Source organism: Psammomys obesus, unplaced genomic scaffold, assembly GCF_907164565.1.
Source record: "Psammomys obesus unplaced genomic scaffold, mPsaObe1.curated_primary_1811, whole genome shotgun sequence".
Taxonomy (NCBI): Eukaryota; Metazoa; Chordata; class Mammalia; order Rodentia; family Muridae; genus Psammomys; species Psammomys obesus.
In genome coordinates, this window is record NW_026585504.1 from 5,678,357 (window position 1) to 5,694,005 (window position 15,649).

Here is a 15,649-nt window from a genome sequence, read left to right on the forward strand (position 1 = left end):
TAAAATGTACTTTTCAGTAAATTATTAGGACTAGAATAGAGAAAGAACAAAATAAAATAAATCACATTATTTATCTCTCAAAACACCTTCTTCACATGAGATGTTTTACAGAATAAAATGACTTGGAAAATAAAGTTGCCTCATCCTACAACATATGCACAAAAACAAGGAAATGAAAATGATTACTCAGTCAACACTCCAATGTGGCTAAACTTGCTAATGTACATGAAACTCACTGATACATTTTAATCTTCATTCTTAACTACTTGGCACTGTGATCTTAGTATCCACTAAACACCATGGATTAAAACAGTTTAAATTTCAATTTCCAATTACAACTTGGTAAATTATAAACCTACATCATGTCAAACAATTTCACATCATTAAAACCAAAGCTGAAGAGCTATCTGATGACATAAAGCAACAGGCAGAGTTGAGATTCTTGCTTGGTAAAAAATTGAGACGGTTTACCTTATATAATGCCAAAGAATGACCGTATCTCACAACCACACTGTTCACAGAATGGTTTAGTGGAAGCCATTCCCTAGAAGCCAGGTCATACCTACAAAACAAACAGACCATATTTCACCCAGATGACCAAAGAAAACATCTTGTATTCTTCTATGTCTGATAAGATCCAGTTCAGAGATTTTCAGCAAGCCAACCAGGGATCTAGGGAGGCACATGCTATTCTGGCAAACATACCCGATACCTGGGCCCACTGAGCATGTGAGAACTAAAAGGGGTGGTCAACTACACACCCTGGGATAAGACAAACATAGGCTGCAAGGTTCTATAGCTTCCTGCAAACCTCCTCGACATAACAACCTAAGCCACCTGAAGTTTGTATTATAAAGGGACTTAATAATTAAGCTCACAAAAATTTTTACTCATTTAATAATGGCAAACTGAAGGTAAGTATTGAAAAGGGAATAATAATTAAAAGAAAGTAACTGAGCAGTTAAGATGCTCTCAGTGAGTAAAGTGCTTGCTGTACAGGTCTGACCACGTGAATTCTATCCTTGGGATGACATGGTAGAAGAGAACAAACGTGTATGCAATAAGCGTGTGCTCACACTGGAGATCTAGGGGGAGTGGAAGGGAGAACTTGGAGTAGATAGTATCATGATTTTATATAAATAAATATATATCTATGTATATATATATATATGAATGAAATTTCCAAAGAATATTTTTAAATTATCAGTATTTCTTTTGATTTAGTCTTTTACTTAAGAAAGCTAAAATACAACTATAACATTTCAATCATAGGGTAAATGCAGTTAAAAATTCTAAAATGCAAAATCAGCAAAATGAAAGTATTTACAGGGCTGGAGCAATGGCTCAGTGAGTAAAGTACCTGCTGAGCAGGTGTGCAGCTCTAACCTCAGAGCCTTAGTGCCTGTATAGAAGCTGGATGTGGAAGCTCCTCTGTGCAGCTCCAATCCCAGCGGTGGAAGGATGAAGACAGGCAGATCCCATGGGGTTTGCTGCCCAGCCAGTCTATCCAAAATGATGAGTTCCAAGTTAAGTGACAGACCCTATCTCAAAACAGTAAGGTGCCCAACAACAGAGGAAGACACCTGATGTTGACCTCTGGTATCCATCCTCCATCCATATGCACAGGACTCAACATATTTGCGTGCTCCACACACAGCCAGAAAGCAGCAGCTCATGCTTATTCGTGCATTACTGAATAATCACAACCAATTAAAACATTCTTTTTTTTTTTTTTAAACCCACTGTGGTAGTTTGAATAAGAATAGCTCACATCTTTGAATTCTTGGTCTCCAGCTGGAGGAACTATTTGGGAAGGATTAGAATGTGTGGCTCTGTTGGAGAACGTGTGGCTGTCAACTGGGAGTAGACTTTGAGGTTGCAAGACTTTCCCAATGTGCCCTTTCTACCTCATTCTTTTGGATAAAGATGTGAGCTCTCTGTTGTCCCTGCCATCAGACCTTTATTCTGTATCACAGACTCTAACCCTCTAAAACTAAAAGGGCTTCTTCCCTTTTTTGTTTGGTTTTGTTTCGTTTGAGACAGGGTTTCTCTGTGTAGCCTTGGCTGCCCTAGATTCGCTTTGTAGACCAGGTTGGCCTCAAACTCACAGCAATCAGCCTGCCTCTGCCTCCCTGAGCATGGGGATTAAAAGCATGTACCATCATGCCTGGCTTTAAATGCTTTCTTTAATAAAATCACTCACTGGAGTTTCAAAGGAATACACTATTTACTCTTAGAATCTATTAGCTCCCTCCTTTGAAGTTGAAAACCTTAGTATTCACATTTCCAATCCCACTTCTTCTCCCAGTTTTGTTCCATAACACACAGTGTCCATGCTCGTAGCATTCACATTCCATTCTGTACCTTCAGACCCATAGTGACTCTGTTGAGTGTGTCAGCTGCAACAATCTCACCACAGTCCTCCTACTATGACTTCTTCAGTCTTCAATTCTTTACTGGTTGCATTTCACTATCAAGTAGTGTCTGGTTGTGAGATCTCACTAAGTGTAGCTTAGGCCCTGGCCTTAAACTTGTGGTCCTCCCACCCAAACATTCTAAGTGCTAAGATTACAGGCATATCACGTCATGCCTTGCTCAAGTAATGGTTAAAAGTAGAGCTATCAGAAGCATTCCTTTCCTGTTCTCTCATGATTAAGAGCACTTACTTGATATCATTCCAGGTGAACGGCATCTTGACCAGGTAAAATACTTATAGCCTTCTATATGCTGCTGCCTTTAAAGTTACAGCTGGTATTCAATGTTGTTATGGAAAGGTCTCAGGCTAGCTTGGAGTTTACCTTCTTTCAGTAGTTAGCTTTTCTGTTTAGACCCTGAAGAATTATCAGTCATCTTCATTTTCTTTCTTTCTCTTCCTCTATCCTGTGTCTCACTGTCTCTATTTCTTGCTTTTTTTTTTTTTACACAAAATTTTATAAAAGTAGAAACGACTCCAGTTGTGTTTTTTTTTTTTTTTTTTTTTTTAACAAAACACACTGAAGAACAAGGCTATGCAACAATAACAAAAACCACTCTTGCCAGGTGCACCACTTCCCCAGCCTTCTCTGTAACTTGTGCAACATTCCTAACACCCATCTGGAGACTTACATTTCTGGTATGCTGGACCCATTACAAGAATGTCCCCACTTGCCACTTTCAGTGGAAACTGTGTTGGTGACTGGTTAGGGCAAAACTGCTCTGTTGATCTGGATTTGCTATATCTTTCTTTAAGACAACTGCTGTGAGTTCTAGGCTAGCCTGATCTACATAGGGAATCCCAGGTCAGCCAGGGCTACATAGTGAGACCTTGTTTAAGAAAGAGAAGAGGCAAGGATATCTGAACCTATCAATTTAATAGACACAAAAGTCTTGAGATGTGAAATCTCTTTGAAAACTGAATTGAGCTCAACTCAGGTAGCATGAGACATATTTGTAAATAAGGACAAGAGAAGTACATTGAAAAGCACTATCACACTTTTACAGAATTCTTACTATGGTTCTGAGGACTTTCTAGGTTTGAAACTACATTCCTACACCTAGTTTCCAAATGTGCCCTATCCACTTGGCATGGAGGTTCTTAATCTGTTCTTAAAGCATTTCGAACCTTATCAGCATGTCAGCTGACAGCCTGTCAGACACTTAAGTGCTGGCATGTTCCCAGCATGCAGGTCAGATGAACTACCAAAACATACTTGGAAAATAGGACACCTTTTTTTTTTTTTTTTTTTTCACAGCACAAAAGAAGCAAATATAAAAACATTAAGAAGGAAATACAGCGTATGAAATTTTAAGGACCAAATAAATTATTCTTCAGAATATTAGGCAATTACTTTTTAGTCCTGGACAAACACATATATGGAGGACCCTCCAGGTGTCACTGCCAAAAGGAAAATGAACTAGAAGAGGCAAGAAGGAAAATTAGATTCAGCACAACTTACCCGGTCTGGTTCAAACTTCTGTAGTCTGACAGCAGGTGGTTTATTTTGTACCTATTTAAATACACTAAAACTTTGGAAGGAAGTTTCCTCCTGACAATTATCACAACAAAGTTTATGGCATGACTACACTGAAACTCCCTTTGTCTTTGGCAAAGTACCTATGACTTCTTCCACAAGAATGGGCTCTATTGACAGAGAAGCAATAGATTAAAGGTTTGGAATAAGGATAATAGCAAACTCTTTTGCAAAGTGCATGGGACCGCTTTCATGAGAATGGGTTCTACTGACTGAGAAATAATGCTCGGTGGTCTGGGAGATTTGGGTGAGAGCTCCCCAGAAGAGCAAAAGATCACCAGGTTATCACACAACATACATTCCAGCCTTCTGGGTGAACACATATCAATTTCTTCCATTGAAGAAAAAGCCTGTGTGTTTAACAATTCTGGTTTCCCTAGTGTTATCTGTAAGTACAAAGACCCTGTATCCTTCCACACGCATAAGCACAGGAATGCAGGAATCAGAAACAAGAAACAAGTGTTTTCTATAGAGATGGCCAGCAACCCAATGAGCATCAGTGAGGTCCAAGAGCTGAAGCTAGGGTAGGAAAATCTCAGGAAGCCCGAAGACTAAAGGAAATTTGCAGAGCCACTGACACAAGTAACATCCTTTATTCACTCTGGGCAAAATGTATATTTATAAAAAATTCACATGAAAGTAGCATTTGTCAGAAATAGTTAATAACAGATTTTATCACTTTGAATTCCCAGATATCCAATGTCAGCAATGTATACCTGACTCGTGCTTCCCCAAATGACCAGTGCACCATCTTTGGCCCATTCCAGACATCCAATTGACACCAGCTCTAAACCTTAAGTGTCTTTTCATTCCCTTCACCATCAGACTACAGGGCACATACTCCACCTTCTACAATGGCCTGGCAACCCACTTACAGAATCTGACCAAAATCCAAGCAAAGGTTCTTCAAAGAAAGGATGTACCACAGCCAACAGAAAGTACCAAACCACCCAGGGCTTCCCATACAATGATCTGTTCTTTATCTTAAAAGTTCAAGAACTTGATCACATCTGGTCTTCTTATTGAGAAAATGCTGCAACGCTCTCCTGATACACCTTGTGCTATTTCAATCCACTTATTACTTGTAGTTCTTTTTCCTTGGGCAACAGTGTATTACCTCCTGTCTTACATGTATGTTTGTTTTTCTCTACCTTTTCAACTATTTTCTCTGAATTAACTGGAATTATCTCAACCCACGAATCATTCAGTTCCTAGATTTTGCTCAATCTGATTTATTCCTGTTTCTTTAGGTCTAAAAAACTTCCTACTTCACCTCAAAGTCTTTCGGCTTCATGCTGAATTCAGATCTAAGCTATCCACAAAACAAGCAGGAGGAAAGGTCTCCACGAATAACTCTTCCTCCCTTTAGCATGGCGGCTGGTGCAACTCACCTCTATGTCCTCCTCCTTTACTTGGCTGAAGTCGTATAAAATGCAGGGGCCCAGATAAAGGTTGTGCAGTCTTTTGGAGTAGAACACCCTGTCTGTACTTTACTCAGGGTCTACAGGTCCTACTGGAGTGCACACTGTCGTGCCACTGAGACAGAAGCTGTGGCTTCAAGGACTCAGCCATTTGCTCAGTTTCCCTACTTTTCACTAACACTTCTTATCAACTACTTCTCCTCCCACAGATGAAATAGCTTAAAAAATCAAAAAAGACAATATTCAATCAGTTTGCTTTGTTCTAGATTTGGGACTTATATTAGTTACTTTTCTTACCGTTATGACCTAATATGTGGCAAAAAAATAACTGAGGGAGAAAAGGTTCATTCTGGAGTACACTTCACTATAGCCATGAAGGCACGGCAGGGGAGCAACTTGGTCTTCGGAGCCAAGGAGAGAAAGGAAAACGCCAGTGCCCAAGCTAGCATCTCTCCTTGCCTCCCTCCCTCCAGTCCTCCCTTTCTCTCTCTTCCTTTTCATAGTCAGACCTTGGGCTATCCTGTTTGTCAACTTGATACAAACTAGAGTCAGCTGGCTATATAACTTAGGAAAAGTAGCTGAGCATGAGCCAGTGGGAGAGCCATCGAGCTAGTGAACAAGCTGGTAAGCGGCTTTTTTCCATGGTTCCTACCTGTGCTCATGCTTGAATTGCCGACTTGACTTCCCTCAATAATGACCAGTTACCTGGAAGTATAAGATTAAATAACCCCTTTCTTCCCCAAGCTGGTTTTAGTCAGTGTTTTATCACAGCAAAAGAAAGCAAAGCAGAATAAAATTAAAACCAAAACCAAAACTACCTCTTTTTTGCCCAGAGAAAGAAATTCAATAAAGTTTTAAGTGATAATCCTTTTCATTTTCATTATTATCTTTTAGACAAGGTCTCACCATGTAGACCAGGCTGACCTTGAACTCACAGAGATCCATTCCATTCTGCTTCATGAGTACTAAAATAATGGAATTAAAGGTATGTGCCTCCACCCTCACTCCATACACAGCTCAACTGGATCTTTGTTTGTTTGTTTGTTTTTGTTGTCTAAGACAGAGTTTCTTTGTGTAGCACTGGCTGTTCTGGAACTATCTGTGTAAACCAAGATGGCCTCAAATTCACAGAAATCTGCCTGCCTCTGCTGGGATTAAAGGTGTGCACCACCACCACCTGGCTTAGCTGGAATCTTAATGCAGGAGGCCAAAATCATTTATTTTGTAAAAGGATCACTGGGTGACATAAAACAGAAACTGCTTTTTGGTGTGTTTTCTATTTTTGGAACAGGGTCTCATTCTGTAGCCCAGGCTGGTCTAGAACTCAGCTAGTTTCAAACTTGAGGCAATCTCTCAATTGCTAGGATTACAGGTATGAGCTACCACTACCAGTTTAGGAACTGCTTTTAATACAACTTAAAATTGTCGGTTAGTAGGATTGTGGGAGAAAGAACATAAAGATAATTCCTGAAATGCACTTGATGAAAACAAGTATAAATGACTATAAAGTTTATAACTGAAATTCCAAACTACAACCTTGTTTTTTTATTTTGAAACAGGATGACATGTAGCCCAAGCTTGCCTCAAACTTGTTATATACCCAAGGAATGACCTTGAACTCCTGGTCCTCTTTCCAGAGTGCTAAGCTGACAGCATATGCACCATATTCCATTTATAAGGTGCTGGGTATTGAATCTGGGCTTCCTGCATGCTAGGCAGGCATTTTACCAACTAAGCTACATTTTGAAACAGGTCTTCCTATCCAAAATACTTTTAAAAATAATCTCTATATTCACTGAAAGTCCATGAAAATTGGGAAAGCAGGAAGTATGACTATACAATATTTGTATAAAATATATAAAGCCCTAAAACTCATGTTTTGATAGAGTACACAGAAAAAAAATATTCAAATCTTTAAAAACACAACAACATAAAACATGGCTCACAAACAAACGTGCCATTAAACACACATGCAGAATACACGTGAAGTAAAGAATTCACTTGCTCCTATGGCTGTATGTGCTTACCTGAGCACCTTCTGTGACCTATGTCTAAAGTTCACAGTAAATTAAGCCCAAACAATGAGCATGTACAATAATGGGCACACATGTAATTAAAAAATAAGCAACAGTGCTTGAAAGGAATTTAGAACTATGAAAAACAACAGGGAAAGCCTGTCTGACCCATATGGTCAGGAAAAATCTCTTGATGAGACAATTAGATTGTGGTGTAAAGAGGAGCTGAAACCTGTCCTCAGGTACACAACAGAAAGGCTAGACAGAAGGAACACCAGTGCAAAAAGAGCTTAGAGTCGGGGGTCGCTTCATGGGCAAAGAAAGAAGACCGTTACTGCAGCACAGAGGACAACAGTGGTTGAACGTCCATACAGGCCCATTATGGGTAATGGAACAGTATTAATGGGGGGGGGGGGGGCCTCTGGATGTGTGGTTTCTGTACTTGTTTCTGGTTTTTGGTATATAGCACAGGCTGTATTCTAACTTGCTATCCCCGTGACTTAGCTCCCAGAGTGCTGACAGTGTAAGTTTGCATAATCAAGCCTGGCTACTGACAGCTTTTTAGACTACAGTAAATGATGAGATTTGCAATTTTTAAATATAATCCCATTCACCTTTACAAATAGATTAAAAGCAACAGAAACATAATCTGACAGAACTCTATTGCCAGAGACTGGAAACCAATGGCAGGCTAGACCTAAAAATAAATAAATATGGCATGTATTTGTTGATAGGGTTGGTGAAAAGTAACGTGGGGTTATGATACAGGTTGTGAAAGAAAAGCATCAAAATGATTCCTAGGTTTCTTGCTTCCTGAGAAAAACAAGTGGGTTAGAGAGGCGTATCACAGGCAAGAGCCCTTGCTGACCTTTCAGCGGACCAGATTCAGTTCCCAGCAGCTCAGAGCTGTCTGGAACTCCAGTTTCAGGGTCCAGTGCCCTCTTCTGGCACTGCTTGCATACGGCGCATACATATACATGTAGGCAAGACACTCTTAAACGAAAACAAGTCAATCTAAAAGGAAGAAAAGGGGGATGAGGCGCTGAGGACACTGGCTCAGGTAGTAAAGTCCGTGTCACACAGGTTTGGGCCATGCTTGTAATCCCAGTGCTGCGGAGGCGGAGACAGGAAGATGCCCAGAGTTGTAACCCTCTGCAGTGCTGGGATTATAAGTACAGTCCAAAGCTGTGTGACACACACTTTACCAACACAGGTAAGGAAAATGATGACAAGTTAAGAGTAAAGTCACACAAATGACACATGCTGTTAACAGAAGAAAAAGTCACTATCCCAGTTTAATTTTACCTTTTCTTTTCAAGGAAGCAGCATTAGTAGTGGTAAGAGTAGCTAGGTTTTTATTTGTATGTTTGTTTGGTTTTGAGATAGGATCTCTGTATGTACCTATCCTGACCAAAATCTTCCTGCCTCTGCAACCTGAGTCCTGGGACTGATGACAAGCACATGCCAACACATCCAGCTTTAGATATAGGGCATATTTTAAAGACAGTGACAATGAGACCTGATGATATACCACAACAGTCAGATACTTGAGTAGAACCCATAACACTCCCCACCTCTCTGCTTCCTGGTGTTCACACCCACGAAAGAAACCCTCCCTTGAGTATCAGCAGAGTCTTGCTTGCTTCTAACAGTGGGAAGGAAAGATGACAGGGTGCCATTTCTGTAATCCACACTGATTGTAAGACTGAAGCAAAGCTCTTCTTGTGGCTTCATGACATAAACATATACATGAGTGAGAACCAATGACAAGTGGGCAGATAGACTTGAGGAGCTGAAGGCAGTATCCAGCATTTCTCAATTTTCAAAAAGCTGGTAAAGGAAATCTTTATGCGACAGTAAGCTCCATGATAGCAAACCAAAGAAGAAAACAGATGCTGTCGACAAACTATGAGGCTTTGCCTCAGGTCCTGATCTTCAACTAGTACTTGGTGAAACAGACAGCAATGGAGAACTGATGTTTTTCATGAAATGAAAGGATTCTAAAGAGGCTGACTTGGTGCTGTAAAATGAAGTAGCCTCAAATTGTAATTCTTTTTCTTTAGCCTTATTTTGTATGTGTACAGGTGTTTTGCCTGCATATTGTCTGTGCACCTGTGCACACAGTACCCATGGAAACCAGAAGAAGGTGTCAGATCCCCTGGGACTGGAGTGACAGGTGGTTGTAGGCCAATATGAGGGCAATGAGAATAGAACCCAAGTCCTCTGGAAGAACAGCCCATGCCTTAACCACTGAGTCATGTCTCCATTCCTGTAACTGCTTTTTATGAAGAGAGACTGACAAGATGCTCATGTCCGGAAGATGAAGCTCAATAACTGTTTGCAATTTCAATATTATTTATATGTAGAAATAACATCTAGATATTCAAAATTACTGGTATGAAAAATAACTACGTTCTAAACAGGGTCAAATCTGACATGTTGGTTTTCAAAGTACTGACATCTGTTGGGATTTTCTTGTTTTTTTGTTTTGTTTTGTTTGTTTTTTCAGAAGGCACTGGTTACTTCAAGTACATGCTTTAACAATAAAATATATGATATCATAGTATATGTCCTCTTCACTAGTCAACAGCTTTTTCTAAATGTTAGGGAAATTTTCCAGTCATTATTCAATCAGAATTTATTCTTAAAGATTTATTTTTAATTATGTATATGTGTCTGTTGTAGGTCTATGTCTGTGTTAGTGCTCATATAAGCCATAGGCATTGGTTCTTCCTGGAGCTGAAGATGCAGGCGGTTGTGAGCTGCCTGATACATATACCAGGAACCAAACTTGGGTCCTCTGAAAGATCAGCAAGCACTCTTAACTGCTGAGCCATCTCTCTAGCCCCTCAGAACTTATATTTAAATGAAATACTGAAGAAAAATTATAAATGCTTTATATTTATATATATATATATATATAGCTTATGTAACTAATATAGTACATATACTATATAGTAAAACTTATGTAACTAATATACATATTTATACACATTTATATTGTTATATATACTAGTTACAAAAGTATTTTATATATTTAAATATATATTTATTTATTTATTGTTATATATACTAGTTTTATACGTAATGCATAAAATATTTATGTAGCTAGTATTCTCTTTTGTTTTTAATAAATCTAGGGGCTGGTGAGGTGGCTCAGTGGTTAAAAGCACTCTTTGATTTCCCAGTGCAACTGGCTTCCATTCCTATCCATCACATCACGTAGCTCACAACTACCTATACCTCCAGCTCCAGGACACTACAGTCCTTCTTCAGGCCTCCTTGAGTACCTGCACACACATGGTATACATATCGACACAAGTTTACACACATACAAATAAATAAAATAAAAATCAATCTTAAATTATAGATATCAACAATAAAAACAAAAACCATGGGTAATAACACATGTTCTTCAGATCTGTCATTATGAACAACCTGAGAAACACTTCAGGTTCAGCAGAAACTCTCCTGAAGCCACATGTTTCCAATCAAACAGAAGGTTCTACAGGACAGTTTAGGTGAATGATTTAAAAGCAGTCACATCAGTTACATGATGATCCATATGCATCATCCTGTGAATGCAGTCGTTTATTTACAAAGTTTTGTCACTGCCAATCATTTAGACAGGGAAGCAGGACAAACTCTAGTTTGCTTTAGTTAGTAAGCAATAAACCATTCCACTATAGTGTTGCGGTCTGTGTACAAAAAAGGTTGCGATTCAGGGACTGTCTAAGATAGCTAATGAAAATGTAATCAGAAGAGCAGCGTTAATGGCATTTTAAGACTGCTGAACATAATTTGGTAAAGCAAATTGCTGACCTTGCTTTCTTTATCCTGATTCACAGCTTGCTGTTAGGCTAGATTTCTTCAGAATTTGGGTTACAAATTTGGGTTACAAAACAGAAAACAGGAAACTAACTTTTCAGTATCATCATATCCATCTGTGTATAATTTACTTTATGGTAAACAATGGTGAACTATGGCCGATAAACGGTTTCATATTCCTTAGGGTGGGGGAGAGTCAGGTGTCTTCATTGCTGTTCTATTGTTGCAAAGACACACCATGACCAAGACAATTTATAAAAGAAGGCATTTAATCGGGCCTTGCTTATAGTTTCAGAGGATGAGTTTATAATCATCATGGCAGAGAGCATGACAGCAGGCAGGCATGGTGCTGGAGCAGGAGCTGAGAGCTTACCTCTGAACCACAAGTAGCAGGCAGAGAGGATGAGACTAGGACTGGTATGGGCTTTTGAAGCCTCAAAGCCCACCAACCCCAGTGACACACCTCCTGCAAGACCATAGCTTCCAATCCTCCTTCAGCAGTTCACCAACTGACGAATGGGCATTCAAAAATATAAGCCTATCAGGTCCAGTCTCATTCAAATCACCATAACAGGCATGATGACACACAATTATAATCCTAGCACTTACTAGGCCCAGCCTGGCTATCTCACAGTAGTTTCGGGGGGAGGGTTGTTTGTTTGTTTGTGATATGCTTTGTGTATCTCTGTCTAGCCTCAAACTGCCTATGCAGTTGAGAATGATCCTCAAATTCTGATCTTCCTGCCTCTTTTTTTCAGAGTGCTGGGGTATAAGCATACACTACCACACCCAGTTTTATGCAGTGCCAAGGATGAAATCCAGAGCTTCACTAATGCTAAGCAAGTCCCCTACCAACTTAACTACAGCCTCAGCAATGAACTGGTGCTGTACACTGGAGTATGTTGAGGTGTGTGAGATACAATGTCTATGATTAACTATGTCAGCATTAAAAATAAATTTAAAACTTTTTTCAGAAGGCTAACCTGAGTAGAGTGTAGAAGGAATCTCTTGTGTCTGTATGGAAGCATCACCTGTCAATAAAAAGCTGATGGCCTATAGCTGAGGCAGGAAATAGGAGGTGGGACATCCAGCAAGTAGAAAGGATTCTAGGAAGACATGAAGAAGATAGACACATGGTACCTAAGCCGAGGTAGCCACGTGGCAAAATGTAGATTAGTATAAATGGGTTATGAGCTAGACAGAAGAGCCTAGCTATATGGCTTAGGTATTTGAAAATATCTTTTGAATCTCATAAATCTTTATTCCAGGAGCTTAGGGCCAGGAGGAAGAACCTGCAACAGCAGGGTGATGACCTACACCTTTAATCCCAGGCCTTCAAAGAAGTTCACCTGCCTCTGCCTCTCAAGTGCCACCAGGCCCTGGCCTCTTTTTTCATTTACCTGATTTTAGTGCTTTCTCCATTGTTCTGACTGAGGAGCTTCTAATGCTGTCTTTAGGCTCGCTGGTTCTTGCCTTTGTCCTGCCAATGTTGCTAATCTATCCACTAGAATTTCTGTCTCCATTACTGTATTTTTCAATTTTATAATTTCCATCTGATATTCTTTTTAGATTTATTTATTTTTATCACATGTGTATGAATGTTTTGCCTGCATTCATGTCTGTGTACCACATGCATGTAATGCTCACAGAGACCACAAGGGTATCATATACTCTTGAACTGAAGTCCCAGAGTAGCTGTTAGCAGGAGAAAATGCTAACTGCTCAGCCCTCTTTCCAGCCCCTCCACTTAATATTCTTTTATTGTTATTACTACATTTATTTGCTTGGGCAAGAGTGTGTACTTGCCAAGGCACAAAATGAAGGTCAGAAGACTGTTAGGAGTCGGTTCTTTCTTCAACCCATGTGAGTCCTGGGGACTGACTGGGTCTTCAGGCCTGTGGCCAAGTGCATTAACCCAGCCTCTGATATTCTGTATGTCTTCTACTTTTTTGGTGAGATTCTCTATTTTTTTATTTGTTTTGTATATGTGCAGCTTGTTCACTGTAGTATTTTAAGATGGCTGCCTTTAAAGTCCTTGTCAGATAATTCTAATGTGATTCCCCATTCAAATTGAAACTGTATTAGCTCTTGGCTGGGCAAACTTTGCATAACACTCTAGATCTTCTGTTATATCAGGCCTTCTCTGACACCTCTCCAGTGGGATGCAGAAGGTCTACCTCCTACTGCCATTAGCTGAGGACACAAGTTCACATTCCTTACATGGTAACTACTGGCACTGTATGGATGGAAGCTTTATTTCTGCCTGGTGAACCCTGAAAGTCCTATCTCCTTATACGGTGTCTCTGATACTAACCCTCATAGTTGGGGCATCTCACTATATCCTGAAAAGATGGACATGCAGCCTCTCTGCTTAGACTTTACTGGCATAGTGAGGCCAGGGCTAGATTTCTGCAGTATCTGGCTAGCATAGGGACATGACTATTAAAAATTTTGTCTTTCTAAATCCTTGGACTAAAGGGAAAGCACAAGCTTTTCTGAAAGATCTTGCTTTTTAATTTTTTTTTTTTTTTACTCTTATGAGATGCTAGATATAACCACAATATTTGTATGTGCAAGGCAAGAGCATTACCACTGGGCTACATCCTAAGTCTTTTCCTTAGAGCCTTTTTTCTTTCCTTGTACCTAACCGTATTTCCAAATTGCAAACGTCCTCATCAGGAAGTTTAAAATACATAGGCAAAAAAAACCCCTCAGGACTCCCTGCCTTGTCATTCACTGTGCTCAGGACAACATAGCCATGTTGGCTTTTCCACTACCATTAAGTGTTTCTTGCACACAGTAGTCAAGGTTTTTTTGTTTTGTTTTGTTTTGTTTTTTAATTTCTGAGGCTAGCAAGATAACGCAGAGGGAAAAAGCGCTTTCCTGCAAAGTCGGATGACCTGGGTGTGATTCTGACCTACAGAATGGAAGCAGAGAATGGCACTGCATGTCCTTCTCTGACTACACAAGCACTATGGCACATGAGTTCACACACACTTAATACATAAATGTAAAAAAGATATTTAAACTTTTTCTGTATGATTTAAAAGATTCCTCTTCCAACATTCCTTTTCCAAAGCAGTATCACTGTATTGATTTATGTGTATCCTTCCACATTTGTCTTCAATTCTGAAATTATTTTTAGAATTGTTCACTTTGATCATCTCATTTCTGAGTTTTTCTAGCAGAGTGGTTCATGCTATATATGACTTTCTTGTCATTTCACTTGTTTCAGAATATTAGAGCTTTCGTCAATATTAGAACTTTTCGTTATTTCAGTGTCCTAAATTACTTTGTGTGTTTTAATGACTATACCTGAGGTAACTAAAAAACTATGTGGTGGCTTGAGAATGGCCCCAATAGGTTCATATATTTGAACTCTTGGTGCCTACTTAGTGGACCTGTTTTGGGAAGGATTAGGAGGTGTGACTTTGTTGGAGGAGGTGTGTCACTGGAGTGTGCTTTGAGGCTTCAAAAGCTCATGCAAGGCCCAGACTCTCTCTCTGTCTCCTTTTCTCCCTTCCCTCCCTCGCACTTGCTTGTGATCAGACGTTAAGTTCTCAGCTACTGCTCCAGTGCTATGCCTGTCTGCTGCAATGTTCCCTGCCATGATGTTCACAGACTTATTCTCTGAAACTGTAAGCAAACCCCTAGTTAAATGTTTTCTGTTATAAACTGACTTGATCATGCCTTGTCTCCCCAAGGCAATAGAACAGTTACAAAGACACTATACCAAACTACCACAGTTCAACTCATTTTAGGATGAATGCTAGTGCTTTCTAACCACTAATAGGAAATGTATAGGAAAAATCAAGGCCATAAAACTGCCATGGCTAAGTAGTTCTAACTCTCTTCTTCAAGTTTATTCATTATGACAATGAATTCTATTTTTTAGTGACTTTTTTTTTATGTACACTGGTATTTTGCCTGCACATACGTCTGTGTGAGAGTGTCAGACCCCTTGGACCCGGAGTTACAGACAGTCATGAGCTGCCTTGTGAGTGCTGGGAATTGAACCTAAGTCTCTGGAAGAGCAGCAGTGCTCTCAATGCTGAGCTGTCTCTCCAGTCCAGGAGCTCTCAATTTTAAAACATCAACATATGCCAAGAAAGTTTAGAAGACTACTACCAAAGTTTAAACAAAAAGTTTTCCTCAGTAATTACCTATGATTTCTTGTTTTTGCACTACAGTTTTCAGGGTGGAAACCTAAGGTTTTTTGCAGAAGTGTTTAACATCAGTTAAGAGCTGGTAATGGCTCAGAAGGCAAGGCATTGCAAGCCTGGTAACCTGAACCAAATACCCAAAAATGCAACTCTACAAAGTTGAACTTTGATCTCCACTTGCACACTATAGTACACACACTCCCTCCATGCAT

General features: G+C 39.7%; 1 protein-coding gene across 1 annotated transcript in view; it reads right to left on the reverse strand.

Moving 5' to 3' along the window:
* Atrn (attractin) overlaps positions 1 to 15,649 on the reverse strand; it is a 134,945-nt gene that overhangs the window by 81,324 nt on the left and 37,972 nt on the right. Inside the window, exon 7 of the mRNA XM_055610688.1 lies at positions 472 to 562. Within this exon, the coding sequence (XP_055466663.1) occupies positions 472 to 562 (91 nt within the window). The remainder of the gene's footprint in view (positions 1 to 471; positions 563 to 15,649) is intronic.